Source organism: Borostomias antarcticus (assembly GCF_949987555.1).
Source record: "Borostomias antarcticus genome assembly, chromosome: 11".
Taxonomy (NCBI): Eukaryota; Metazoa; Chordata; class Actinopteri; order Stomiiformes; family Stomiidae; genus Borostomias; species Borostomias antarcticus.
Genome location: NC_140244.1, coordinates 11062087 through 11088522, shown reverse-complemented (window position 1 = coordinate 11088522; position 26436 = coordinate 11062087). Strand labels below are relative to the sequence as shown.

At 47.0% G+C, this 26436-nt stretch overlaps 1 protein-coding gene across 2 annotated transcripts in view; it reads right to left on the bottom strand.

Annotated features, from left to right (window-relative positions):
• Window positions 1-1782: 1782 nt before the first annotated feature.
• ampd2a (adenosine monophosphate deaminase 2a) overlaps window positions 1783-26436 on the bottom strand; it is a 74444-nt gene continuing 49790 nt past the window's right edge. For both annotated transcript variants that reach the window (XM_084445657.1, XM_084445658.1), the window contains exons 5-18: window positions 24432-24543; window positions 21866-22052; window positions 21492-21633; window positions 20949-21038; window positions 20453-20582; window positions 19553-19747; window positions 18657-18788; window positions 17599-17762; window positions 17073-17199; window positions 8859-9022; window positions 6854-6974; window positions 5355-5528; window positions 3011-3121; window positions 1783-2336 (exon numbers count right to left, since the gene is read on the bottom strand). In XM_084445657.1, coding sequence (XP_084301783.1) covers window positions 2112-2336; window positions 3011-3121; window positions 5355-5528; window positions 6854-6974; window positions 8859-9022; window positions 17073-17199; window positions 17599-17762; window positions 18657-18788; window positions 19553-19747; window positions 20453-20582; window positions 20949-21038; window positions 21492-21633; window positions 21866-22052; window positions 24432-24543 — 2074 coding nt within the window. In that variant the 3' untranslated portion in view covers window positions 1783-2111. The remainder of the gene's footprint in view (window positions 2337-3010; window positions 3122-5354; window positions 5529-6853; window positions 6975-8858; window positions 9023-17072; window positions 17200-17598; window positions 17763-18656; window positions 18789-19552; window positions 19748-20452; window positions 20583-20948; window positions 21039-21491; window positions 21634-21865; window positions 22053-24431; window positions 24544-26436) is intronic.

Sequence of the window (26436 nt, the reverse complement as noted above, 5' to 3'; positions counted from 1 at the left end):
TTCTAATGTTTTGTTGGTGGAATGTTTGCAGCAGACGGAAAGACGGTAGACGAACAGACGGTAGACGGACAGACAGGCTCTGGGCTGGACACCTCCCCTTTCAGCCGGGGTCCTGTCTGCCGTCTGCCTCAGTAGCTCGGAGCCAGCTACTGTAATCACTACCGTACCCCTAACCCCCCCCGGACCCCACCTCAGCTAACAGACGACCAGAAACAGATCCAGGTCCAGAAACAGATCCCCGTCCAGAAACAGATCCCCGTCCACAAACAGATCCCCGTCCACAAACAGATCCAGGTCCAGAAACAGACCAAACCCGTCGGACGCGCAGCGGTGGCGGCGCTCACTGACCGAGCTGTCAGCCTCTCCTGGTCTGGCCTCTCCTGGTCTGGTCTCTCCTGGTCTGGCCTCTCCTGGTCTGGCCTCTCCTGGTCTGGCCTCTCCTGGTCTGGCCTCTCCTGGTCTGGTCTCTCCTGGTCTGGCCTCTCCTGGTCTGGCCTCTCCTGGTCTGGCCTCTCCTGGTCTGGTCTCTCCTGGTCTGGCCTCTCCTGGTCTGGCCTCTCCTGGTCTGGCCTCTCCTGGTCTGGCCTCTCCTGGTCTGGTCTCTCCTGGTCTGGTCTACGCCACTCATCCGGTCCCTACTTGGTCTCAGCGAGCTGACCGTGTTTCACCAGCTGACGTTGCTGCTCTCTGTGTGAGAGGACGGGATCTCTCTCTGTGTGAGAGGGCGGGATCTCTCTCTGTGTGAGAGGACGGGATCTCTCTCTGTGTGAGAGGACGGGATCTCTCTCTGTGTGAGAGGATGGGATCTCTCTCTGTGTAAGAGGACGGGGTCTCTCTCTGTGTGAGAGGACGGGATCTCTCTCTGTGTAAGAGGACGGGGTCTCTCTCTGTGTGAGAGGACGGGGTCTCTCTCTGTGTGAGAGGGCGGGATCTCTCTCTGTGTGAGAGGGCGGGATCTCTCTCTGTGTGAGAGGACGGGATCTCTCTCTGTGTGAGAGGACGGGATCTCTCTCTGTGTGAGAGGACGGGATCTCTCTCTGTGTGAGAGGACGGGATCTCTCTCTGTGTGAGAGGACGGGATCTCTCTCTGTGTGAGAGGGCGGGATCTCTCTCTGTGTGAGAGGACGGGATCTCTCTCTGTGTGAGAGGACGGGATCTCTCTCTGTGTGAGAGGGCGGGGTCTCTCTCTGTGTGAGAGGGCGGGGTCTCTCTCTGTGTGAGAGGGCGGGGTCTCTCTCTGTGTGAGAGGGCGGGGTCTCTCTCTGTGTGAGAGGGCGGGGTCTCTCTCTGGGAGAGCAGGCCCGTGTGTGGTGGTCCAGCGGTGGACGACGGTCCTGATGATGGTGTTGCTGTTGTGTGCGTCGCTGATTCCAGTCATGAAGACGAGCAAGAAGACGGCGCTGCGTTGCCAGACGGCACGACCCTTCAGCTCTGAGGACGGCTCGACCGTTGGAGAATGTGTGCACGTGTGTGTGTGTGTGTCTGTGTGTGTGCGTGCGCACGCGTGATTGTGTGCGTGCGAACATGCCGTCCCAGAGTGCAACAGCAGACCTTCCCATGCGGAGTGCGGTCACTGGCGGGAGGTTTGGGGGGCGTGGCCGACGGGAGGTTGAGGACACTGACTATGGTCTCTCTACGGTTGAAGGGCGACAAGCCTCTCTCTCGGCCTCCCATGCAACCCACGCCCCCCGCCACCCTGGGCCACGCCCCCCCTGGGCCACGCCCCCCCCCCCTGGGCCACGCCCCCCTGGCCACGCCCTGCGCAGCTAAAGCCCGTCACGCTGAGCGATGGAGAGGAACAGAGAAACAGAGGGGGAGGGAAGGGTGAGGGGACCTGACAGGGACACTTAAGCCCCCATCCTTCAAACAAACACCGTCAGGGTGGGGGGGGCCAGAAGTAGGGGGCATCCTGGGGGTCTGGTCAGTGGAGCCGGAATCGAGCACACAATCAGAGTTCCTTGGTGAGAGTCCAGTGTGTGTGTGTGTGGGGGAGGGCTGTATCAGAGGTGGTGGGGCGACAAGCTGGGCTCTTCTCCTACCATGGGGTGGTGGGAGGGGGTGGGTGTCGGAGGGTAGGGAGGGGAGGGGGGGGTCGGGTGTTTCTAGTGGCTCTAGCGCCCCTCCCCCGGGGGCAGGGGCCCCATGCAGAGGCTGTCGTCCTCCTCGTGGATGGCGTTCAGCTCCTGGTTGCGGACGGCGTGCGTGATGAGGTGCAGCTCCTCGCACAGTGTCTCGCTGCGGTACGCCACGCGGATGTCCGGCACGTTGGTGCGGCGGATGTCGTTGCTCTCGGGGCCCTCCCGGCTGTAGTTGGGCCCCAGCCAGTAGCTCTTCGCCTGGGGGGGAGATGGGATGGAGGGGGGGGGGGGGGGGGGGGGGGGGGGGTATGGAGGCTCTGGTGTGAGATGACCCCCACTAGAGACCAAGGTCACATATCTGAACCAACAGACTAGTCCAGCCCTCACCCACCTGGACCTCACAGCCACATTAATCACCAGTTAATAACAGATAATCACCCCGTATCACATTCAACCAGTTAATAACAGATAATCACCCCGTATCACATTCAACCAGTTAATAACAGATAATCACCCCGTATCACATTCAACCACTTAATAACAGATAATCACCCCCTATCACATTCAACCACTTAATAACAGATAATCACCCCCCATCAGAGAGAAGAGCAGCCATGAAGAAGAGAGGAAAGAAGAGAGAGAGGATGAGAGAGAGTTAGAAGAGAGGAGAGAGAAGAGGAGAGAGGAGATAAGAGATAAGGAGAGGGGAATAGAGGCGGAGAGAGAGAGGAGAAAGGGGGGATAGGGGAGGAGAGAGAGGAGAGAGAGGAGAGAGGAGGAGAGAGGAGAGAGAGGAGGAGAGAGGAGAGGAGGAGAGAGGAGGAGAGAAAGGAGAGAGGGGAGAGAGGAGAGAGGAGGAGAGAGGAGAGAGAGGAGGAGAGTGGAGAGAGAGGAGGAGAGAGGAGGAGAGAGGAGGAGAAAGAGGAGGATACCTTGTGGGAGAAGCCGCTCATGAGGACACTGTTCCTGGCCAGCTCACACATGTCACATGAGCTGAGCTTCCACACCTGCGCAGCGATGCTGTACTCTTCCATCAGAGGCTCCTACACATACACACACACACACACACACACACACACACACACACACACTCCTCCATCAGAGGCTCCTACACACACACACTCCTCTATCAGAGGCTCCTAACACACACACACACACACACACACTCCTCCATCAGAGGCTCCTACACACACACACACACACACACACACACACACACACACACTCCTCCATCAAAGGCTCCTAACACACACACACAAACACACACACACACACACACACACACCTCCATCAGAGGCTCCTAACACACACACACACACACACGCACACACGCACGGAATGGCGGGAAGAGGGTGGAGCTCATAGGTCTAAGAGGCTATTTTGGTCCACTCAATGCGAAGATAAGTGTGGTGACCTTAGTTCTATGGAGCACGGAGATATCGCTAAGTGAAAATCTCAAGTTTGATGTTGACACTGTGGCGCCCCCCCCCCCCCCAAAGGATTACAAGGCCCAGATGTTAACTGGCTGCTGGGGGCCTAACGTTATACGACCTCATACCGACCACGTTATACGACCTCATACTGACCACGTTATATATATGACCTCATACTGACCACATTATATGACCTCATACTGACCAAATTATAAAACCTCATACTGACCACGTTATATGACCTCATACTGACCACGTTATATATATGACCTCATACTGACCACATTATATGACCTCATACTGACCAAATTATAAAACCTCATACTGACCACGTTATATGACCTCATACTGACCACATTATATGACCTCATACTGACCACGTTATATGACCTCATACTGACCGCGTTATAAAACCTCATACTGACCGCGTTATATGACCTCATACTGACCACGTTATACGACCTCATACTGACCGCATTATATGACCTCATACTGACCATGTTATAAAACCTCATACTGACCACGTTATATGACCTAATACTGACCACGTTATAAAACCTCATACTGACCGCGTTATAAAACCTCATACTGACCACGTTACAGTATATGACCTCATACTGACCATGTTATACGACCTCATACTGACCACATTCGATGGTGATCAAGCATTCTTCTTCTAATTCGTGTGGGTGAGGTGTTGAGTTCTCCTCTCCCCCCCAGGCTCGGGGCCGAGGGGCTATCCTTTTACTACCCCGAGCCTGGGTGAGGGGTGATGAAAATTACTGTTTTCAGAGAAATGTCGTGGTTTAATCTGATCCTGTTCAGCTGTTTTAATTATGATGATTGACCCCTGAGTGTGGCTGTCGGCCGGAGTTTGTGTAAGAAACTGTGGGTACTCCCTTCGCATAGACTTATGAGATAAAGATGACATTCCATGGTTGGTACATTCTGTGGACAGCAGCAATTGTTGTGGTTAGAGTTAGAGCTGGGCACTGAGGCGGCGTAGGTTATCTCACTACAAGGCCAGAGCTGCAGGAGAGACCAGACCAGTCCAGACCAGTCTGATCGGGGAAGAGGGGGGGAGACACCCGAACCATAAGAACCGTGCTCGAGCTCAGATGCTTTGATTTGGGCCAGACAGCCACAGGCAGGAGGCCAACATTAGACTAAATGCCATCGTCTTTTGTATGCTATAACCTTCTGTAATAAAACAGCTTTTGATTGTCGCTCAAATCCCGTGTTGGAGAGATTCATTTGGAATACACCTGGAAAAGGGACACTGGACTGTGTGGTATTGTGTGAGATTGGGGGCCGTCTTCTACTGAAATCAAAACGCAGAGCTGAATAAGGACAATCAAAGACAACGAAAGTCAACAGGGGTGACCCGAGCTATATATCCGGGCACCCCTCCAGGAGCCATGTCACTTTTTCCTCATCCAAAACCGTCAGGCCATGCATTACGTTGGGTGTCCAGTATGTCGGACAGTCCTGGATGACATGATCTGTGGTTTGTTCCTCAGCGCCACACTCGCACCAAGCATACGTCCGACGCCTTCCGCTCATTGATGCACAGATGGGGCTTGGTATAGCCCGGGTGACCCCTAACCCAGGCTCTGGGTGGTAAAACCCATATCGGCCCCGAGCCTGGGGAGGAGAGGAGAACACAACACCTAACCCGCACGAAGAAGAAGAAGAATGCTTGATCACCATGCTTGATCAAAAGCATTTATACGGCCTTTAACTTATAGCTTGAACCACATTGGCCCGTGGCGGTCACATGGTTTGGCCTACAGACTCCCCTATTCCTCGCAGCACAACGACCCTGTCGACGGCGACCTCTGACCTTGGTGAAGTGGAACTGCAGGGGGTCGTCGGTGGAGAGCGACACCATGAGGCCCCTGGACAGGTACTCTGGCAGCGGGCTGCGGTGGTAGCTGAGGAACAGGCTGTTGTTGCTGAGGGGAGACATGGCGATACCGATCTGGGCCAGGTAGTACAGGTACTGCAACACCGGGGCCTGGAGGTGTACACACACACACACACACACACACACACACACACACACACACACACACACACACACACACACACACATATTCACACACACACACACATATTCACACACACACAAACACACACACACACATATTCACACACAAACACACATACATATTCACACACAAACACACGCACATATTTACACACACACACATACATACACGCACACACACACACACACACAAACACACATTATTACATTACATTACATTACAGTCATTTAGCAGACGCTTTTATCCAAAGCGACTAACAATAATTGCATTTAACGTAGGAAGAGCCAATGTACTACTACTTGCCAGAACTCACAAGTGCATCTTCTTTCTAAAACAAGTGACTAAGAGCATAATCTAGTGCTGAAGGCAAAGTGCAAGAATCACAATCTAAAGTACAGTGCAATATAATAGCACACACACAGAGAGGTCAATTAGACGGTTTAGTAGACTTCAGTCAATCTTAAGTCATGAGGATAATCTATGATGGCCTACTAGGTACTCTCTTTGGGTAGTACTGTGTTACTGAGGGTAAGTTAACCTACTAGCTAGTCTCTCTGGGTAGTGCTGTGTTAACTAGGGCAGGGGTTCTAGACCTTTTGTAACTTATCATTTTTGATTGTTAAAACATTTCCGAGGACCACCTTCCCAAATATATGACAAAAAAAAACACATAACATTACTGAAGTTTGCATCTGAGGGAACTAGCTAGCTACAGTACATTAGCTGAACACATTTGTCTCAACACCAACAGATGTGATTGGCGTGGTGATATTCAAATGTAACTGGTCATTGAAATTATGCATTTTAACTTGATGTTTTTTTTTATATATATGTGAATTATTGAGTACATTAAATATAAAAATAACTAACTTTGTAAATTAACAAACTTTTTTTTTTTTTTTTCCCAAACCATTTGGCAATAGGCTACCACTGCCTCCGCGGCCCACTGGATGGCGCTCTGCGGATCACCTACTCTCTCTGGGTAGTATCATGTTAACTAGGGTAAGTTAGCCTACTAGCTAGTCTCTCTGGGTAGTATCGAGTTAACTAGAGTAAGTTAGCCTACTAGCTAGTCTCTCTGAGTAGTACTGTGTCACTGAAGGTAAGTTAGCCTACTAGCTAGTCTCTCTGGGTAGTACTGTGTCACTGAAGGTAAGTTAGCCTTCTAGCTAGTCTCTCTGGGGAGTATTGTGTTAACTAGGGTTGTAGCCCCTCTACGAGTGTTGTTGCTAAGGAAGTGACGCTGACGGTGTCCTCGTCGTGGTGGCGGATGACACGGCGGTGTTCTGACCTTGCGGAGCAGCAGGCCATGGGAGATGTTCTCAGACAGCATGAAGCCCGACACCAGGTGGTGAATAGGCCCCGCCTCCCCGCAGTGAGGCCGCAGCACGAACGTGTTGAAGCCACGCCTCCTGCAACGGACAAACGAAAGATGTTGTTATTGTTGAGTTATATTATCAAGAATGAAGGGAGAAAAGGGGAAGAAATCAAACCGACAAATAAGAACGAGGCTAGACCTGGTGTGTGTGTGTGTGTACGGTAGATGTTTGAGTGTATACCATTGGCGGTGGCTGAGCAAGGTCATGTTGGTGTAGGTGTAGTAGAGGTGGTAGGAGTAGGGTCAGTCTCAGGGTTAGGGTCAGGGTCAGGATTAGGGTCAGGGTCAGGATTAGGGTCAGAGTCAGAGTCAGGGTCAGGGTCAGATGTTTGAGTGCGTACCGTTGCAGGTGGTGGAGCACGGTCATGTTATCGTAGGTGTGGTAGGGTTAGGGTCAGGATAAGGATTAGGGTCAGGGGGTAGATGTTTGAGTGCGTACCGTTGCAGGTGGTGGAGCACGGTCATGTTATCGTAGGTGTGGTAGGGTCAGGGTCAGGGTTAGAGTCAGGGTCAGGATTAGGGTCAGATGTCAGGTGGGGGAGTACGGTCATGTTATCGTAGGTGTGGTAGGGTCAGGGTCAGGTGGGGGAGCACGGTCATGTTATCGTAGGTGTGGTAGGGTCAGGGTCAGGTGGGGGAGCACGGTCATGTTATCGTAGGTGTGGTAGGGTCAGGGTCAGGTGGGGGAGCACGGTCATGTTATCGTAGGTGTGGTAGGGTCAGGGTCAGGGTTAGAGTCAGGGTCACGGTCATGTTATCGTAGGTGTGGTAGGGTCAGGGTCAGGGTCAGGATTAGGGTCAGATGTGGTAGGGTCAGGGTCAGGTGGGGGAATCTAGGTCTCAGCCTACTAGAAGCAGGCAGAATGCACAGGCACACTAACTACTAATCTGTTTCTGTTAAAAAGTCTCAGAGGAGCTGGATGTCGTCCACCATCAACAATCCTAAGATCTCCGGTTTCAGATGAGATATGTACACTCAGTAGGTAATGTGGGGAGTATAAAGCAGGTATCTGGATTACCAGAAAGGTATAATAGGGAACAAGGGCCGGTCTAATTACACTGGAAAGATGAAAAAGAGGATAGGGGAGGCAGGTCATAAGTGCTAATATAAAGTGCTACTCATACAATCAGACAAGAAAAATTCATCCAATAAATAACACACATGTGAATACATAGAATAAATAGAAGCCTGTTTCTCTCCCATAATGTTCCTTCCATCTTTAATCCAGGTCCATAATTCTAAGTAATTTCATTGAGACCGTTCAGTGGAAGAGTGTTTAGAACAAGTCCATCTTGTTCTCTGCTCCAATCCTGCAATCCGGAGGTTCTCGTATCCGTGACTTTTAAAATGCTGGTATAACAACTTAGTGTGATCAGAGTTCTTGATGTGATAAAGATGTTGTTTTAGTCTTTCACACAGTTGGCTTTTGGTTTGGCCAATATACCATCTGTGGAAGACCGTGCATTCGATACCATACACTAAGTTGGAAGACTCAAGCTTGAAAACCCCCCACACTGGTGCACCCTCACCTACAGTACATACTGATTAAAAATATACTTTACCATCCTAAAATAAACTGCAAAAGAATTCTCCTTCTGTGTGCTAATGGATGCATTGACTAACAGTTCTTGTATATTTTTATTTATCCTATAGGCTGCAATCAGTTTTAACTCTTGGAGAGGTGTTACCGTCTCCTGGAGTGAGGCAAAGTGTGACTTCAGCCAGGGTCAGATGTTTGAGTGCATACCGTCGCAGGTGGTTGAGCAAGGTCATGTTGGCGTAGGTGTAGTAGAGGTAGTAGGAGTAGGGTCAGGTTCAGGGGGTAGAGTCAGGGGGTAGAGTCAGGGTCAGGGTTAGGGGGTAGAGTCAGGGTCAGGGTTAGGGTCAGGGTTAGGGGGTAGATGTTTGAGTGCGTACCGTCGCAGGTGGTTGAGCACGGTCATGTTGGCGTAGGTGTAGTAGAGGTAGTAGGAGTAGGGCGGGTTGTTCTCGTCGGTCCAGTTGGCCGGCAGGGGGCTGTCCAGGTTGAAAATGTGGTGCTCCGGCTTCGACTCGTCGTCCACACTGTCAAAGCCCACCAGCTGGACACAGCAACATCACAGAGTTTAGTTTAGTTTATTGAATGGATCCCCACTAGCTGACGCCATGGCGACCGCTAATCTTCCCGGGGTCCATAAAAGGACATAAGACATAGTATATACATATAATCATACAATACCTACTGTAGCACATTCACACACAAACCTTACATGAAATATATGAATAAAATTGTACAGTTAATTATTGTACAGTAAATTGTACAGTTGTTAATATTACATACATTCAGATACCTAGTATCATTACAGACAATATACATTCCTTTGTTCATTTCATTTAGGCTAACACTTTAGGAGAGAGCATGTATATTAAGGGAATGAAAAGGAAAATCGAATACAAATGGAGACTCAAATACAAGTTCTCAGCATAGTGCTCAGCAGCCTGAGATGTGCCTCTAGTCGTTTTTTGAATGACAATTTATTTTGTGTGTGAGATGTGCGGAGGAAAGAGTTCCAGGACACTACTGAAGGGTATATCACTGTGCTTATGCTTGTTTTGTTGCTCTTGGGGTTGTAAGCTGGAAGTATCAAGTGACCTGAGCAGGCATTCATGGTGTCATGGTCATGTCTGTTACTTGTATTTACAATTTGGTTGAAAAAAAAATCAGGTGTCTGATTAAACATGACATTTCTAAAAAACATAATGAGGCTGTAGTTGAGTTTAACTTCAACTGAGAACCAGGACAGACGAGTGTGAATATATTTTATATTTGTGTGTATCTATTAAGTGCCAGTCTGGCAGCCCTATTCTGAACTAGTTGTAGTTTATGTATATTTTTCTTAGCTGGCGCTGACCATATAACTGACAAAAGTATAAGTGACAAAAGACCAAAGACTATAGTACTTGATTGATAATAGAGGGTGTTAAATAATGGAGCATTTTCTAAGCCTATGCCTCTTCCCAATGCCGTCATTGTGATCAGACCACGACATCAGTCCATCCAGCATTACAGCATTATATTTCACAGTTTTGTGAAAATCTGTCTGGTAGTTTTGCATAATCCTGCTAACAAACACACAAACCAAGAAACAGCTCGTGGACCCGCCCCGTGATTCAAAGCCAAAATGTAATGGCTTCTAGGTTGACTCATGCTACACTCTTCCACCAAGTTTCGTGAAAAATCGTAGTTTTTGCGTTATCCTGCTGGTGGATGGATGTACATCGTGCGACACACGCCACTGAAAACATGACCTCTCACCCTGCGCTGTCGCGGAGTTAATTAAGATCACAATAAGTGATCACAGAGGATCTCCAAGCTCTGCTTTTCACTCCGAGGTAATACTTCAACCAACACCAGGTTTTTTACTAGTTTTAATCCAGCTGTGAGAAGAGAGGGCACCACCTTCTCGCTAGAGTATGGTTAGTTACAGGTCCTGTTTGGTTTATAGTAGAGGAAGTTAGTGTAGTAGTACAGTAGAGGGAGTTAGTGTGTGGTTTATAGTAGAGGGAGTTAGTGTGTGGTTTATAGTAAAGGGAGTTAGTGTGTGGTTTATAGTAGAGGAAGTTAGTGTAGTAGTACAGTAGAGGGAGTTAGTGTGTGGTTTATAGTAGAGGGAGTTAGTGTGTGGTTTATAGTAGAGGGAGTTAGTGTGTGGTTTATAGTAGAGGGAGTTACTGTTTGATTGATTCTTTATTAAGAATCCCATTAGCTGTTGAGAGACTCATCAGCTACTCTTCCTGGGATCTCCAAAATCATCACTCAAAAATTATAATACATACATACATAATAAAAAATAATACAATACATAATCATCCACACTCACAAACAAACAACATGGACACCTGCTCAATTCTAGCACAAAAGTTGCTTATCTAGCTCTGCAAATGACTGAATGAATATTTTCTAAACAAATTATTAAAACATAACATTCATTATCACCATCAAGAGAAAGGGAATACATAAATAGCTTAATTTCATAGTTCCTTGGTAAACAAAAATAGCTTAAGCTTTTTCTTAAAACATAATATTATTTTCTAAAACCAAAAACAATGGTTATCCATTCCATGCCACCATTGCTCTGTAATGCATAGTCTTCTGTCTTATATTCGTTCTACATGAAGGTAACAAGAAGCGATCCTCTGACACCTACAGAGTAAAATGACTGTGTATCTGAAAAGAAGGATACATTTCTATACAAGATTTCTGGAGTTTTTGTCATGATAATATTTTTGATAAAGCAACCTAATGAATATTGTACACTACCTTTGACACTTAACCAGGCTAGGTGATCATTCATTGTACGTACATTTATTTGGTATGGACATTAAAGGACCAGACGAGCTGCTTTGTTCTGGGCTACCTGTAGCCTAGTCAGATTATTTCCTGTGGTACTGGACCAAATCACTGTACAGTAGTGTAGCTGTGACAATACAATTGCTTGTACCACCTGTTTAATTAGATGATTTGGCATAAATGTCCTGCAGTGTTTGATCACAGCCATGCCTCTACCCATTTTCAGCACTATTTGGTCAACTTGGCTGTTCCGGGACATATAACTGTCTACCGTTATTCCCAACAGCTTCACTTCTGATACTTGCTCTATCTCTGTATCGCCCATCATCAAGTGAAGCATGAATGTTTTGTGCCTAATGAATGTTTTGTGCCTAATACTATGCTTTTTGTTTTTCCTTTATTTAGAACCAATTTATTTCATCCATTTTTCTGTTAACTCTAATTCCTCATTCAATATTTCAGTCAGTACATCAGGTGTACGTGCTGATGCATAAACTGTTGAGTCGTCAGCATACATAGCAGCGGTGGCATGGTTTAAAATTAAAGGTAAATCTTTAGTGAAAATAGAAAATAAAAGCGGCCCCAAGGAACGTCCTTGTGGCACCCCACAGCTCACAGCCCTCAGCTCAGAATAACTCCCATTGAAGTACACTGTACATTTCCTATCAGTCAAATAACTTCTAACCCATTCTAAAGCAGATGGTTCAAAACTATAGCAACACAATTTATTTAGTAATATTCTGTGATCAAGAACATCAAAAGCTGCGCTCAGATCTAGCAATACTGCACCAACTATTTTTTTAAATAATCAACTTCCTTCATCCAATCATCCGTCATCTGAGCAAGGGTTGAGTGGAGTGCCCCTTCTTGTATGCATGCTGGTATACCGTGTTTAACTCATTTTTACAAAAATAACCTTGAATCTGCTCATGTTATCTGCTCCATTATTTTACTGAGGGCAGGCAATAAACTAATTGGTCAACTGTTTTTGTCTGAAAATGATTCTTTGCTGTCCTTTGGTAACGGAATAATATTAGCTATTTTCCATTCAGAGGGGCAAACACATGTTTTAAAATTTAAATTAATGATATGAGCAACAGACAGAGCAATCAGATCGGTTACAGGTTTTAATTAGGGCTTGGTATCGATTTGAATTTCAAGAATCGATTCGATTCCGATTCACAAGGTTCAGAATCGATTATCAGAATTCAATTCGATTCGATTCAATATCGATTCAGTTAGTGTTACTAAAACCTTTTTTGTTTTTTTTGCTGTAATCTTAATCACATGACTGCCAAGTTATGCAACACATCAATACTAGGGCTGGGTATCGATACTGATTTCAAAAAATGAATGAATGAATGAATCATTGAATGAATTAATGAACTATTCATTCCTTCATTTATTCATTAAATAAAAGATCGATTTTGGGCTTCATTAATCGATTCTGAATCATTTGATTCAGAATCGATTCAGAATCGATGAATCGATTTTTTAAACCCAGCACTAGTTTTAATAACTTCATGTCAAAATTGTCGACACCTGAAGGTTTTTCTTTACTTGCTTGGAGTAATTTCAGTATTATATCAGCATCAATATTTTCAAAAGCAAATTTACAGGATTTGTTACGCATTATTTCAGCAATCAGCTTGCTAGAAAAATCATCATCTTCATCATTAGGGAGCAAACCATCACGCATGCTTTGAATTTTGTTACTGAAATAACTGCTGAAATAATTGGCTTCTAAATCTCTTGGCTTTGTAATGTATTGTCCATCTACCTCTAAAAAAGATGGTGTTGATTTCCCTTTTCTACCCATTCATTCATTGAGAGTTTTCCAAATCTTACTGCTATTTTGTCTTGCCAGAACAACTTTATTTTGATAATGCACTCTCTTTGTTGTTTTATTCAATTTTGTTACATTATTCCTTAGTTTGCGGTAGGTGTCCCACTGCAGTGACTCACCTGATCCGATTGCCTCTGCCTTGGCTCGGTCTCTTGCAATCATAATGGTCTCTCATTTCTTTATCCAACCATGGAGCCTTTGCATGTCTTACAGTTTTCTTCCTTAATGGTGCATGTCTATCAATAGTTGGCATTAGCAGATCATTGAACACCCCCAAGGCCCCATTTGAATCTTGCTCCTTTAAGACTGTAGACCTCTACTTACATCATTATAATACTGGCTTTCATTAAAATGCTTAAACATCCTAAGATAATTTTCTGATCAGATTTAGGTACTCTCGTCTTTCGTCCTATTGCAATTAAATGGTGATCGCTGCAGCCTACAGGAGTTGATATTGCCTTCGAGCACATTTCAGCAGCATTTGTAAACATCAAATCAATGCACGTAGAATATTTTAAACCATCAGCCCTGGAGCAAATTCTCGTTGGGTTCCTAATAACTTGTGTCATATTACAAGTATTTCCACAAGAAAGCACCTTGCATCTGAGTGCACAGGATTTTAAGTGCCAATCAATATTCAAGTCACCAAGAAAGTAAACCTCATTATTAAGATCACATACCCTATCTAGCATATCACAAATTAAATCAAGATACATTACATTTGCACTTGGTGGTCTATAACAGCATCCAATTAAGAGCGGTTTTAAATAAGGTAGTTGAACTTGAAACCAAATTACTTCCACTCCAACTGTTATGAAATCCTCTCTCACTTTAACTGGTATGTGACTCTGAACATAGATCGCAATGCCTCCCCACTCCCCCAGGATGTTCCTATCTTGTCTATAAATATTGTACCATCGATGTTCAGTAAGGCATTGCTTTTTGAAGAATCCAAATGTGTTTCTGAGATTGCCATTATGTAAAAATTCTGTTCCAAAATAATTTATGAAATATCTAAAATCTTATTCCTCAGACTACAAATATTCAAATGAGATATCCTTAATCCCTTTCACGGTAATGTGAAATTACTATTTATCATATATCTTCAGTAATCTTTCATTAATTTCAAACGTTGTCATATTAGAGCCATCCTTTGAGCAACACATAGGCCTACACAGGGATGGGCAGTATTTCTATTACTTGTATTTGAAATACGTATTTCAATTACTTTGGAGTATTTTGTAATTTGTATTTGATAAGGCCGATAATTTGTAACAAAATATTTTAGAGTGGAGTAATTTTGTATTTAAAATAGGCCTACTCAAAAATACTTTCTCCACGAATAAAAAACAAAGAAAATACATATTCTTATAATATTGGATGTAACAATAAATAATATTTTAAGGCACATGTCCCTAGGCTTTTTTCCCCTTTTTGTCAGTTGAAAAAAGTTGAGCGCAGGGCTCTAAAGACTGTAGACAGTGAAAAGTTAACTAGCTAGCTATCTTGCTGCTGTTTAGCTACCTAGACCGTTGGTGGACAGTGAACCGCGCAGCTCTCAGACTTGACAGGCATGCTCACGTGGATGCAAATTGACCCACACTACCAGTGCCACGCTGCTCACGACGTCAGATCTTCAAATTCAACGGATTGTCTGTCAAAGTGAATTATAATCTCAAACTAGTGATCGATGCTAACATTCTGATGATGCTGGCATGCTGTCTAGGCTAGTGCGCAGCATAGCCAGTGTTTAACAAAGCTAGCGATTGATGCTAACATGCTAATAACGCTAGCATGCTGTCTAGGACGACAGAGCTCCTGTCAGAAGTGACAAAAGAACAGTTGAAACATGCCCAACATGTTGGAATTCTATGACAGTTTGAATCAGCTGGCCACTTTAAGAGACAAACTACCTGAAATTATGGAAAAACATCAGCTCCCCCATTAATAAAAATATGTAGGCCTATACATAATCAATCAAGCTGTTGTCTTTTAATAGCTAAGCTTACTAAGCAATAGTTACACTGACATTCTGTGACTGTTCTCCTTTTGTGTGGGGTTCACCAGAGCTTTGTGTATATCATATAGCCCAAACCTGAATACTCTGCTATACCAAATTGAGAGAAAAAATAAAACTAGAAAGTACATTTCCTGGAGAAAATGTGAGGTGGGCTAGCTGCTGCAGCTGTATGTAACAGCTACTGCTAGAGAACTACTACGGACCAGGCAATCTCCATGCACCCACCGGAGAAGACCGTGCGTCTCTAGCCCACTCAGTGGCTGAGTTGTGGGGTCTGTGGCGTGGACAGTGGCATGGTGGTGAGACTCCGCCCCCTCAGGTCAGAGCTGGTCGAGGACAGTGTACCCCTCTCCGGGCCACCTACCCGCCCGCACCGGTGAAGACCATGTGTCTCTAGCCCACTATGGGGCTGAGTTGTGGGGCCTTGGCGTGGATAGTGGCGTGGGGGTGAGACTCCGCCCCCTCAGGTCAGAGCCAGTCAGGGACAGTGTACCCCTCTCCGGGTCACCTACCTGACTCAACCGGTGAAGACCGTGCCTCTAGCCCACTCAGGGGCTGAGTTGTGGGGCCCGTGGCGTGGATAGTGGTGTGCTGGTTAGGCCCCGCCCCCTTGGGTCACAGCTAGTTGGGGACAGTATAGTGACCTCTGGGCAATTTCCATGCATCCACCAATGAAGACTGTGTGTCTCTAGCCCACTCAGGGGTTGAGTTGTGGGGCCCGTGGCGTGGATAGTGGCGTGGTGGTGAGACTCCACCCCCTCAGGTCAGAGCCAGTCGGGGACAGGGCTGAGTTGTGGTGTCAGTAGCATGTTCAGTGGCGTGGTGGCGAGACTCCGCCCCCTTGGGTCAGAGCCGGTCGTGGACAGTGTAGGCCATGCCGGGCTACCCACCTGCCTTCACCAGTGAAGACCGTGTGTCTCTAGTCACCTCAGAGGCTGTGTTGTGAGGTCCGTGGCGTGGATAGTGGCGTGGTGACGAGACTCCGCCCCCTCGGGTCAGAGCCGGTCGAGGACAGTGTACTGCTCTCCGGACCACCCACATGCACCCAACCGTGAAAACTGTGTCTTTAGCCAACTCAGGGTCTGAGATGTGGGGACGGTGGCGTGGATAGTGGCGTGGTGGCGAGACTCCGCCCCCTCAGGTCAGAGGTTGTGGGGGGCAGGTCAGTGATTGCCAGGCCATCCCCATGCACGCCTCATTGGAGACCATGTGGGAATATCACAAGTTTTGCAAGCTAGCCCACCTAAAAAAGCATTTCCTATATTTTAAATACAAAATACATGTATTGCATTTTGATACATTTTCTGGCACCAGTATTTTGTATTTTATTTTTATACATTTATTTGAGGGGTATTTTGTATTTTGTATCAAAATACATTTTGATGTATTTTTGCCCATCTCTGGGCCTACACACAGCATCCCAACACAAGAACAGTCTTACTCATTCACACTTAAACACACTTTTCCACAGCAAGATACCCATCGCTATAGGACTAAACAACGCTGTGCCATTTCTCGTTAAACCAAAAAATCCCGAAGCGTTCTCAGCTTCTGCTCTCGCGCATGCGCAGAAAACGGTTGAAAACGGTGTGGTTTATAGTAGAGGGAGTTAGTGTGTGGTTAGTCTCGCATAGCCAGACCTATCTCCACACTTCGTTTACGCTGTGCCAGCGCCGGAGACAGGTCTGGCTGGACATATTACCATTCTGCAATAGGGGGGAAAAAAACGCAGTATTTCTTTAAACCAATCACAGTCGCCTTGGGCGGAGCCAGCCCCGGACGCAGCGCATGGATGTATTAATAGAAGGAGTTAGTGTGTGGTTTATAGTAGAGGAAGTTAGTATAATAGTAGAGACAGTTAGTGTGTGGTTTAGGGAGTGTGTATGTGAAGTTAGTGTAGTAGCAGAGGGAGTTAGTGTAGTTTAGTGTACTCACGTGCTGCAGGAAGAGGTGCAGCTCGGGGTGGCTGCGGGGGTTGACCGTCACCTCAAACAGAGGCTTGAAGATGTTCTCCAGCATCTCCTGGAAGTTGGCCAGCTGCTTCTTGGTGTGGTACACGTCACTGCAGGGGGGGGGGGGGGGGGGGTTAGGCCCAAACAGCCGCTGGAGACTTCACCACAGTGGCTTTGTGTGACAGTTGACGCTCAGGTCCCCAAACAAGAGGTGCAGGTGTGGAGGAGAGAGAGAGAGAGAAAGAAAGAGAGAGAGACAGGGAGAGAGAGAGACAGAGAAAGAGAGAGAAAGAAAGAGAGAGAGAGAGAGAAAGAGAGAGACAGGGAGAGAGAGAGAGACAGAGAAAGACAGAGAGAAAGAAAGAGAGAGAAAGAGAGAGAGACAGGGAGAGAGAGACAGAAAGAGAGAGAGACAGGGAGAGAGAGAGAGGGAGAGAGAGAGAGACATAGAAAGAGAGAGAAAGAAAGAGAGAGAGAGAGACAGAGAAAGAGAGAGAGAGAGAACTCACAAGAGGCGTGGCACCTGCACCAGCCAACGCACGTTGTGGGAGTAGACCTGGTGCTGGACCGCCCACTGGGCCAGCTTGTCCCACTCGTCGGAGCAGCGGCCGTAGATGGACAGACGCAGCTCCGTGTTCTGGTACTTACTCTCCTCCAGGTCAGCCATCACCTCCTGGTGGACACACGACAACACAAGGCGGTCATCGTCGCACAGTGCGGCAAGGACAAAACGTACCGAATGCTTCCTCGGAGAAATCACCAGTCTGATGTAAATGGTAAATGGACTGCACTTATATAGCGCTTCTATCCAAAGTGCTTTACAATGGCCTCTCATTCACCCGTTCACACACACATTCACACACCAATGGCAGAAGCTACAGCACCATGCAAGGCGGCAGCCTGCTCATTGGGCAGCCCGATATCATGAGGAAAACGTAGAATAGATTAGTAGAGAGACTTGTTGAAACGGCTCAGTTTCATGTTTCAGTCATGCTTATTGCTTTAACGTAGAACACACACGTTAACGCTAGCTAATGCTAGGATGCTAGCTATTCACAGTGTACACAAGTACCATCCACATCAACACGAGACAGACGTGGACACAGGGATCAGGCTAATTTACAAAACTGGACCCAGGAGTGGAGCTACTAGGACGGCGCTTAGTGGGCGCGCTCCGCATATCGCAATACCCCCGGAGGCGTGCAGGGGAATTACTCAATGCCCGCTGCCCGAGCGCCTCCACGCATTCGTGGTATGTGGACAACTGACACATAGAAATGTATTGTTTTTTTTAAACGGGCTTCTACACTCGAGGAAGCACGTTTTACAAGGTGGACCAACTTATCTATTCTACGTTTTCCTCATGATATCGGGTTGCAGCAGGAGCAATTTGGCGTTCAGTGTCTTGCCCAAGGACACTTCGACATGTGGACAGGAGGAGCCGGGATTCGAACCGTCGACCCTACGATCATTGGACGACTCACTCTACCTCCTGAGCCACAGGGGGTGCACAGAGGAGCAGGTTCACCTGCGCCAGTTCAGTCAGAGATGACGTCGCCTCACCCACCTTGATGATGTGAGCGAAGTACTTCCCCTCAATGTGGTTGTCAGTCTTGATGAAGATCTCTCTCAGGATGGACTCGCCGATGGGGTTGTACTTGGCGTTGAACTTGTCAAAGCGATGAAACGTGTTGCGGTCCTGAGAGGAACAGACAGGGTCATCGGCTTATATGAACTCTCTCTCTCTCTCTCCCTCTCTCTCCCTCTCTCTCTCTCATTCTCTCTCCCTCTCTCTCTCTCTCTCTCTCTCATATCTGTTTTTTTCTCATGTCTTACCCTGCTTATCACCTGGCCCAAGTCTCCTGTCAACCCAAAAGCTTCTTTCCGTACCAAAATAAAAGTCCCCTCTTCTTTTCATTTCAAGTTAAAAGTCTCTTTGCTTTCATCCATGTCATTTATCTACAGCATCGAAAGGAGCCCTGCTATGCGCCTGCTCTCTCCTCCCTCTCCTCCCTCTTCTCTCCCTCCCTCTCTCCTCCCTCCCTCCCCCCTCTCCCTCCCTCCCACTCCTCTCTCTTCTCTCCCTCCCTCTCTCTTCCCTCCCCCCTCTCTCTCCCTCCCTCTCCTCTCTCTTATCTCCCTCCCTCTCTCCTCCCTCCCCCCTCTCTCTCCCTCCCTCTCCTCTCTCCCCCTCCCACTCCTCTCTCCCTCCCTCTCTCCTCCCTCCCCCCTCTCTCCCTCCCTCTCCTCTCCCTCCCTCTCCTCTCCCTCTCCCTCTCTTCTCTCCCTCCCTCCCTCTCCTCTCTCCCCCTCCCTCTCCTCTCTCCCTCCCTCTCCTCTCTCCCTCCTCTCCCTCTCCTCTCTCTCTCCTCTCTCCCTCCTCCCTCCTGCCCCCTCCCTCACCTCTCTCCCTCCTCTCCCTCTCCTCTCTCTCTCCTCTCTCCCTCCTGCCCCCTCCCTCACCGCGTGCATGTCCAGCGTGTCCACGCTCAGGTCGAAGGCGGTCAGGTTCATGGTGTCGAACACCTCCATGAGCGTCTGGCCCTTGCCGCGCTCCACGTGGACGATCTCCCCGGGGTACTTCTTCATCGCCCGCTTGATGAAACGCAGCAGGTGCTTCTGGTTCATACAGGAGGACGCGTGGATGTGTGTGTCCACCTGGAAAGGACAGGGGAGCCGGAGTGAGGGTGTGTGGGTGTGTGTGTGTGTGTGTGAGACAGATCGATCCTGCACATTTCCCATAGTATATCTACAGACTGGAGACAAATTAAAGGAAAAACCTGAAAAACAAATGAGGGGGATCTGTTTTGTTTTGGGAGAATGTAGAGCCGTCCCTCCAGAAGAGTTCCAGGTTGGTAGGATCCATGCCCAGGGTTACAGTAGGTGAAGCTGTCATGGTGGCCCGGCACCTTACTAAGACACTACGTTGCTTTTTCCTTTAAGCTGTCACCCGTACATTCAGACTGGCTGCAATACATGGTGCTACAAAAATAAAATGTGTACATGTACTGTACATCCATGAACATAATGTCCAGGAATGTCAAGTCAAGTTTGGTGATTTATTCAGTAGTTTATACATTTCTAGAGTTTTCAGTTAAAGTGTGATATTTCAGATGATACTGTATACTGTAATATTCACCATTCAACACCTCTGCACATCCTATGCATGTGCTGAATGTCATCTGCAGTGATGTCATGGGAACTACTGGTTGGCTTCATGTCTCAACGCACAACAAAGTCCCCACAGTGAGATGAGGAAGAGGAAGTTGACCTTGTGTGAGGTAGTGTTATCTTGTGGATGGTAGAAGTTGTGGTGAGGTAGTGTTATCTTGTGGATGGTAGAAGTTGTGGTGAGGTAGTTACCTTGCGGATGTTGTAGAAGTCTCGGTGAGGAACCTTCTTCTGGGCCACCAGCTCCTTCATCTCATTCAGCAAGATGTGCATCTGGAACTTAGAGCTCAGGTACTGTAGCCGCCGGTAACAGAATGATTTCCTGTACACACAGACACACACACACACATACACACACATACACACACCCACAGACATACACACACAGGGTCATTTTCCACACAGAAAGAATACTACAGTACTTAGCCAACAAATGAGATACTGATTGAAAACATTGAATGCTTTTAAATGAAAAATGTTCATTCAAATTTAAAGTTTAAAGTTTAAAAAAAGGAAACTTTGAACACTGATGGATCATGACATCAAACCTGACATCCTCCTCCTCCTCCTCCTCTCCCTCCTCCTCTCCCTCCTCCTCCTCTTCCTCTCCCTCCTCCTCCTCCTCCTCTCCCTCCTCCTCCTCCTCTGCCTCCTCCTCCTCTCCCTCCTCCTCTCCAAGTAAACTCACACTGGTCCGTTGATAATGAGGGCCATCATGACGTTCATGTCTGCTATGTACTCCTGCAGGTTGGGATAGGGCAGGTCTAGCTCTGTGCTCCTGGGAGGAGAAGGCACACCAGTTTACCAGTGAAGTACACACACACACACACACACACACAGACACACACGCACACACACACATGCACACACACACATGCACACACACAGACACACACGCACACACACGCACACTTACACACACACAGGCAGACAAACACGCAGATACACTCACACACACTCACGCACACGCACACACACACTCACACAGACACACACACACGCAGACACACACAAACACGCAGACACACACTCACACACGCAGACACACTCACACGCAGACACACTCACACGCAGACACACTCACATGCACACACGCACGCACACACAGACACACTCCACAGATCAGCTACGGACAGAAAGAGAAACAAATTCAGGCACACACGCACCCAACCCCCCACACCACACACACACACACACACACACACACACACACATACACACACTCCCTCACTTTTCCATGGGGCTGCTCTTGGTGTAGACGTGCATGACCCCGCCCACCATCTGGAAGCTATAGCCGGTGTCGGCCGGCATGTTCCGGGGGTCCTGGTTCTCGTAGGGGTGGGTCGTGGAGACGGGGGGGTGGACCGGGGCGTCTGAGAGGACAGGTTTAGGACAGTTTAGCACAAAATGACATCACCCATCGACGACACTCACGGTACTGTTACATTGCATGCATCCTAACCTGCGCGTCTATTTGGTGTGTGTGGGTGTGTCTCTCGGCGTGTGTGTGTGTCTGTGTGTGTCTGTGTGTGTGTTTGTGCGCGTGTCTGTGTGTGTGTGTCTGTGTGTGTGTGTGTGTGTGTGTGTGCGTGTGTGTATCCCCACCAGCGTCGACGGGGGTCTCTGGGATCTCCTCGTAGACGTGGAGGTCCAGGGGCTTCTCTCCCAGCTCCTGCAGCGAGCTGGAGGTGGTCTTACAGAAGCTCTGCATGGACAGAGCGATGTGCTTCTCCCGGATGAACAGGGCCTTCACCACACACTTAGCAGCGTCCACCAGGTCTGTGAACGGCACCTGGGGTGGAATAGAAAAAAATAAAAACAGAATACAATAAAAACAGAATATAATAGAATAAAAACAGAACAGAATAGAATAAAAACAGAATAGAATAGAAAGTTTATTTTGCCATCTATAACCAGTACATGTACAGGTACATTGGAATTTTATCTTGTTATCGTGTCCTTATAGTATCTTATCAGCACTAATCAGTTCCTAATTCCAGTCCTAGGTACAGTAGGACCCCACTTATCCGAACCCAACGGGACCGAAGGTCGTTCGTATCTCTGAAATGTCCGGATGACTGAAACTTGTGTTAAAATGCACCAAATTCAATAAGTGGTATACTTGTTTCATATAGACTCATAATAGACTGATAAATACCCTTAATTACTTGTGAAAATGCATCAAAATTGCAATCAAATAGCCAACTTAACTCAAACAGCCTAGCCTATAATAGGCCTAGAGTAGCCTAGAATAAAATAAACGAATTTCCACTTGAGTGCATGCTTTGATCAAATACTGTACTTTATTCTCAAATGAGGCCTGCGCTGCATCGATAGGCTACTGTATTCGCAGAACAAAATGGTATAACCTAAAAACAACCCAATATTAGAACAATTAGAGCAAATGATAATTAATTAATTAATTAATTAAATGACAAACAAGTTGTCGTGTCTTAGGCTATTGCAGCCTAACAACCTAACGTGGCCTAGGCTGTAGGCTATTATTTAACAAATACAGTAGGCCTAGTAGGCTAATCTACATGCTCACAACACGTCTGTGTTCCTGAAGTCCATTAACTGGGAACGAAAAATGACTCGATACTCCTCCGCTTCAGGTTGCTGACGCGCTTTCTGGCTACCAAGGAATGCAGCTCTCACGCAGCAGACTCGTTTGCGTTTTGCGCTCGACATTAAAGTAACAAAGAAATTAAACGTCACAGTAGGCTACAGCCTACAGGCAACATGTAGGTCTAAATACTGTTCTGTTTTTATTCACAGTAGGATACAGTACGTGTTTATTATGACAGATTTAAATGCAAGTAGGCCTACAGTACTGTAATGAAAATCCCACCAGTAACCACTAACCAAAAAGTTTTTTAAGCCTGTTCGGTAGACCGGGAGGTTCGGATCTCTGAAGTTCGGATGAGTGGGGTCCTACTGTACTCAGCTAGACTAGAAGTATTTAAAGGTTCCCAAACTGGCAATTTACTATCCATAGTCTAGCAGTCTATTAGTACCATCCTCATCTACTTATCCCATCCAATCATGGATGACTGTGACCATAATATAAGCGGTGCAATTATTAAAATGTACAGTTGTACAGAGTCAATTGTTATTGTCTATCATATAGGGAAGGTGTTCAATTGTTCAAGTGTTGATTCAAGTGATCAAGTGTACAGTACATTAGTACAGATGGTAAATGGACTGCACTTACTGTACTGTGCTTTACAATGGCCTCTCATTCACCCGCTCACACATACATTCACACACCAATAGTGGCAGCTGCCATGCAAGGTGCTAGCCTGCTAATTGGGAGCAATTTGGGGTTCAGTGTCTTTGTCCAAGGACACTTCGACATGTGGACAGGAGGAGCCGGGATTCGAACCGCCAACCCTACCATCATTGAATGACCCGCTCCTGAACCTCCTGAGTTACAGCCGGCCCATGAGTGGCGGGGGGGGGGGTGGGGGGGGTGGGAGCAGCGTTAGTAAGTGATCCCGTATCTGCGCGCGCCGCTGACAAGCCGTGGAACGCACAATGTAAAACAACAACAACAACACTTGAAGCTTTGAAGATGAACCGAGAGGTTATGGGACAGCCACGGTCCTCGGGGACTCCACTGAAGTCCTAGCTGTTGATTGGCTAAGCCTCGGGAACTCCACTGAAGTCCTATTCACCTTATTCACCTGGCAGCCATATTGGTCAGTCTGGGGTGCGGATGCGGAAGTGCCCGTTGACTTCAATGTTAAAAGTTTGCTGGAAAAACACCACTTCAAGAACCGAAATAGTCAAAATAACAGGCTGAATACACTATCGAGGTTACAAACTCATCATTACCAGACTCCGATTGTTTTTCACTGCCGTTGTTTTCGCGTTTGGAAATACATGGAGGTGAATGAGCCATAGTTAGCCGTCAGCTGCATATTCACTCCGATGTATTTCCAAACGCGAAAACAACGGCAGTGAACAACAATCAGAGTCTGGTAATGATGAGTTTGTAACCCCGGTAGTGTATTCAGCCTGTTATTTTGACTATTTCGGTTCTTGAAGTGGTGTTTTTACAGCAAACTTTTAACATTGAAGGCAACGGGCACTTCCGCATCCGCACCCCTCATTACGTCAGACTGACCAATATGGCAGCTGAGGTGAATAAGGCAAATGGCACCCTCACCCCACACTTCTCCTCCCCAGATATGGACACGCGCTGGTACTCCTTCTCAATGGGGAGCTGCCTCTCCCTGAAGCCATCGTCCACCGCATCGACATCATAATCCTTCATCAGCCTGGACAGAAGGAGGAGGAGGAGAGAGAGAGAGAGAGAGAGAGAGAGAGAGAACACAAGTGAAAAGATGGAAAGAAGGAGAGGGAGGGATGGAGAGAGAGAAGAAGACAAGCGGAGAGATAGAGAGGCAGAGAAAGAGAGAGTTTGGGGGGAAAGACAGAGAGAAGGATAGGGAGAGAGAGAGGGATGGAGAGAGAGAGCGAGAGAGGAGGACAGAGAAAGAGAGCGGGAGGGACAGAGACATAAGGAGGGAGGAAGAAAGGGGTCCTAACTGTAACCAATAGGAACATTTAAAAACATGTATTTAAATAGTGAACATAGAGTGGGTCTAAATAGTGTATGAGGTTTCAAGGCCTGGGTGACATTTTGTTTTATCAGCTGCAGCACACCGACGCCTCCAGGTGATTGAAATCCCCGGAGTTCTGTTTTCCTGAGATGAAGGTCAAAAGATTGATGGGTCCTGCCGATGCAGTGGAAACCATGGTGATAATCACCTTGGAGATGGGCGGTTATTAAGGCGGCAGGGCTGGATGGCGCGGCTCTCTGGCAGCCTGACACCTCAGCGCCGTCCCCGAACACCTCGCGTCAGCTAAGCATTAACATTAGAGTTAACCAAAACCAACTAAAAAACTAAACTAGGTGTGAAAAAACATTTTAGTTAACTGAAATAAAAACAAAAACTAGGCTTTACAAAAAAACGATAACTAACTTAAACTGTATTGTTTGTTTACAAAACTAACTAAAATAAACTAATACTATAGAGAATATGTCCTTAGTTTTAGTCTTTTTCACTTCATACATAATCCTAGTATTTTGGGTGGATATGAAATCAATTTAAAAAATGTTTAGCTGTGCCCCTGCGCAGAATGAATGTTTGTTGTATTTTTTTAATATGCCCCCTTCCTTTTCAGAGTTGAAAGAACATCTGCCCAGGGACTGCAGTTGAAAACTACCCACGCTGGCTAACACTGGCACATTCACAGAAATGTCAATGATTGTGCACTGTCCCTGTCATTTTAAACCAAATAAAGTAAAGTAAAGAAGTATCCTGTCATGCGCCAGATGGTTTGTTTCACACAGAGTGAAACAACGTGAGCTCGCAGGATGGTCTCATGAGGGTAGCACAGAAGAAAATAATAACAACTAATATTGAAACTAATAAAAACTAAACTAAAATGAAACGAGCAAACCCGCTTTAAATACGAATTAAAACTAAACTGAAATTTAAAACTAAAAGTTAAAATGATATAAAAATAAAAACTAATGAAAAAAAGGAAAACTATTATAACCTTGGCCTCAACATCCCTGAACACACCCACCCCTGTGAGGTCAGGGGTGCAGCCAAACACCCCTGTCTCCCTTCACTAGACAGTCTGAGGACAATCAGCTCCAACTCAACATCAGCAAGACCAAGGAGCTGGTGGTGGACTTCAGAAGGAACCAACGGCCTCCAGCCCCCATCACCATCCAGGGGGAGGAAGTTGAGATGGTGGACTCATACAAGTTCCTGGGAATGCACCTGAACAACAAACTGGACTGGACTGACAACACTGAGGCCCTCTATATGAAAGGACAGAGCAGACTGTTCTTCCTCAGGAGGCTCAGGTCCTTCGATGTGTGTAGCAGGCTACTGAGGACTGAAAAGCTGAACAAGCTGGTGAAGAAGGCCAGCTCTGTGTTGGGGACCGGGTTGGACAGCCTAGAGGTGGTGGCAGAACAGAGGATGAGAAAAAAAGTTGGCGGCCATGTTGGCCAATCCCTCCCATCCACTGTATCGTGAGCTGACGGGGATGAGGAGCAAATTCAGCCACATATTTGTTCTCCCCCGTCAGAGTACAGAAAGATTTGGGCAGTCCTTCATTCCAGCTGCACCGACTCTACAACCAGGCCCTGC